General features: G+C 21.3%; 2 protein-coding genes across 2 annotated transcripts in view; one reads left to right on the forward strand and one right to left on the reverse strand.

The window, feature by feature from the left end:
- Window positions 1-500: 500 nt before the first annotated feature.
- On the forward strand, window positions 501-1,064 carry LOC102679759 (peptidyl-prolyl cis-trans isomerase). Its single transcript, XM_006622656.2, has one exon. It carries the CDS (start codon window positions 527-529, stop codon window positions 1,019-1,021), a length of 495 nt encoding a protein of 164 aa, XP_006622719.1. The 5' UTR covers window positions 501-526; the 3' UTR covers window positions 1,022-1,064.
- Window positions 1,065-1,775: 711 nt separating this feature from the next.
- The window catches only part of LOC102679884 (sodium/potassium/calcium exchanger 3-like), a 4,632-nt gene continuing 2,694 nt past the window's right edge, over window positions 1,776-3,713 (reverse strand). Inside the window, exons 5-9 of the mRNA XM_006622657.2 lie at window positions 3,434-3,535; window positions 3,278-3,328; window positions 2,951-3,160; window positions 2,644-2,745; window positions 1,776-2,169 (exon numbers count right to left, since the gene is read on the reverse strand). Of these exons, the coding sequence (XP_006622720.1) occupies window positions 1,835-2,169; window positions 2,644-2,745; window positions 2,951-3,160; window positions 3,278-3,328; window positions 3,434-3,535 (800 nt within the window). The 3' untranslated portion in view covers window positions 1,776-1,834. The remainder of the gene's footprint in view (window positions 2,170-2,643; window positions 2,746-2,950; window positions 3,161-3,277; window positions 3,329-3,433; window positions 3,536-3,713) is intronic.

Here is a 3,713-nt window from a genome sequence, read left to right on the forward strand (position 1 = left end):
ATAATATATATAATATAAATAATATATTTTTGAAATTTGATTAAAATAAATTATTGAACATTAACAATATATTCTACTATCACAAATGTTTCAATATAGAAAGCCAACGATCAATGATTCAATATTTTAATATTTCGAAGATAGAATCAATATATATATATATAGATAATATAATTTCGAAATAATATGTAATATATACATATGTATATAAATAAATATATTAACTTACTTACATATCATAAATACAAATAGTTTATGTTTAATTTGATATAGTGTAATAATATAGATGGCGTATTGATTATATTTTATTCTTGTATTTTTTTAAATGGAATGAAGTAATCTAATTATTTTTATTCAATAATTTTGTTAAATTGAGTTGTCTTTTATGCATAATAATATAAGTATAAAATAAAAAATTTAGAAATTTAATGTTATATATAAATTTAATTAAAAGAACGTTTATTTAATACTGTTCATTATCTGTTATCTGTGAATATAAAGTGAAACTAAAGTGATTTTTGCGAATATGGGGTTACCTCGTGTATATTTTGATATATCGGCTGATGATAAATCATTAGGTCGTATCATAATGGAATTACGAACAGATATAGTTCCAAAAACAGCAGAAAATTTTCGCGCCCTTTGTACGGGAGAAAAAGGTTTTGGATATAAAGGAAGTATCTTCCACCGAGTAATTCCTAAATTTATGTGTCAAGGTGGAGACTTTACTAATCATAATGGCACGGGAGGAAAATCAATTTATGGAGAAAAATTTGAAGATGAAAATTTTGAATTAAAACACATTGGTCCTGGCATATTGTCCATGGCAAATTCTGGACCTAATACCAATGGTTCACAATTTTTTTTAACTACTATAAAGACTACTTGGTTAGATAATAAACATGTAGTTTTTGGTTCTGTTGTGGATGGTATGGGTGTAGTAAAAAAAATTGAAAGCTATGGTTCTCAAACTGGAAAAACTCATCAAAAAATTGTGATTACTAATTGTGGTCAACTCTAAAATATTTTAGTAATATAATTATTTATAATATATTGTATACATATATACATAATATATATAATATATGTGTATATATATATATATATTTTTTCTTATTAAAATATGTCTATTAAGTTTTATAAAATGAACATAATATAAAACAAGCAACAACAAATAGAATAATTTGTTTTATATGTGAAAATAATTAATAATATCTTATTTTCTTTCTTTGACACATTCTTTCTGTCTTATTTTTTCATTCATATATTTGCATTAAAATTTGCTTCATATAAAGTACATGATTAATAACTTGTAACATGCAAATAATTGGAAAATAAAAAAATATAAAAAATGAAAAGAATTATAAAAATAAGTGCATTTTTTTCATATTTCAATAAAATGTAAAAATAGTATGAATGAATTATTAAGTTTATCAATTTTTTATACAGATATATATAGATATATCTATATATATCTATATAAAATATATATATATACATAATATACATTATATATATACATAAATTCAATTCTCAAATTTTACAAATATATTTAAATTCATACATATTTATACATATATGTATATACATATATACAAAATACATACATACATATATTCATACAACTATATGTATATATAAAATAACATAGAAGAAAGAAAATTATTTGTGATGAATATAGCATATTCATTATAGAATTGATATTAAATTCATAATTGAATAATTCAAATATGCACTAAGTGCATCAACAAGTAACAGAAAAAATTAAAGAAAGGAATTCTATTTTCATATTAAAATCTAATAACAATATAACAAATCATAAATTATTAAAATATCAATCAATACATATGGGTAAATTAACCATGAAAAATATATTAAGTTCCAAGATAGAAGCAAATACTAAGAAAATGATATACATAGTAAGACAAATTATTCCAACGGATCGTGTTAATTTAAATTTGCCAATTAAAAGAGATAAATAAAGAACGGTAAGAGTAGAAAATAACGATATGGAGCTATAAATTAGTCCTTGAGAATTAATTGTCACATAATGATTGCCAGATTCTTTCGAAAAAAGTGCTGCTTTTAAAAACCAAGGTAATCCAAGGCAAAGCAATACATCGAATACATTTGAACCAATTGAATTACTGATGCCCATAGCTCCATGTCCTAAAAATTAGAAGAATTATATGTCAATTATTAAATTTTATAAAAGATACAAAAGATTTTAATTTAAAAATATTAAAATAAAATATTAGAATAAAAAAAATAATCATTAGGAATATCAAGAAATTTTACTTTAATTGTAAATATACATATATAAAATTGTTGACATATATATATTAAATACAAATAATATTATACAAATAATATTAGCTATCTATATATGAAAAAAATTAAATAAATTTGATCAGATCCTAATAATGTCACTTGACGTATTATCGTAACTTAGCATGTTAATATCACAATTTTTATTCAATACTATTTTTTATCGATTAAAATAAATGATAATTATTATAAATGATAGAAAGATCATCGATCGTTTTCAAATAGAAATAACTTGTTTAAATAGAAATTAATTTTAATCAATATCCCATGTTAATACTATATTAAAAAGTCAATATGTAAAAAGAATAAAATTACCTTGATTCGCAACAATAACACTCGACACAGCCTCCGGTACACTCATTCCTGCCGCAAGAAAAGTTAATCCCATTATAGAATCGGGAATCCTAAATGTATCGCCTAAAATAATATTCATTATCACGTAATATCAAATATATATAAATATACATACTTAATTATTTTTTTGTATTTGATGTACATTTATTATACATGTTCATATCATATTATTATATTTTTTGTAACTATTAACTATAAATATTTACTAAAAATAAAATCTGACCAATTAAATATGATGAAATTGTTTAGTAAAAATTATTATGCATACCAATTACAGTAATGACCCATCCAACTATGTACGAAGTAGATGCTATCCATATTATGCACATAATAAAAGTAAGGGGGTACCAAGATTTTAATGTGCTTCTTCTGCAATCGGGAATCGTGATGAGAAGCACGAAATTTATAGGCCAAGTAATCAACCACCAAATTCGTTCACACTTCGATTTTGGCCAATTCATCATATTTACAATTTCAACTAGAAAACAAAAGAAATATTTTATTGTATTTATAATTATATGTATACTATGTATACTACACTTACTACTTTATGCTTTACACATACTATGCTTTTCGTATAATCCATATTACTTACGCGATTCATCTTCTTCACTCGATTCTAATAAATTATCTATGTTTTTAATATCTAAAAAGATAAATGAATGAATTTTTATAAATAAAAATCAATTATATATGTCACAGAATTAAGTAAAAAATTAATGTAATAAAATGAATAAAATTAATATAATACCATTAGAAAACAAAGGAGTTTTTTCAGAAAGATTCTTATACTTTTTTCTTGTTCTTGTTGCATATTGAATAAATTGATGTATATTACGATCAAAACACATTACTGAAATGATAAAAATTATAAATATAATAAATATAAAAGAACTAGAAACACAATCCATGTGAAAACATTTCTAAATATATGTAATGTTAAATAATAATAATAGAATATAATATATATATATAAATAAAAAATAATATAAATATATATAAATATATAAATAAAAAATAATATAAATATA

Source organism: Apis dorsata, unplaced genomic scaffold (assembly GCF_000469605.1).
Source record: "Apis dorsata unplaced genomic scaffold, Apis dorsata 1.3 scaffold_739, whole genome shotgun sequence".
In the NCBI taxonomy this organism is placed as follows: domain Eukaryota; kingdom Metazoa; phylum Arthropoda; class Insecta; order Hymenoptera; family Apidae; genus Apis; species Apis dorsata.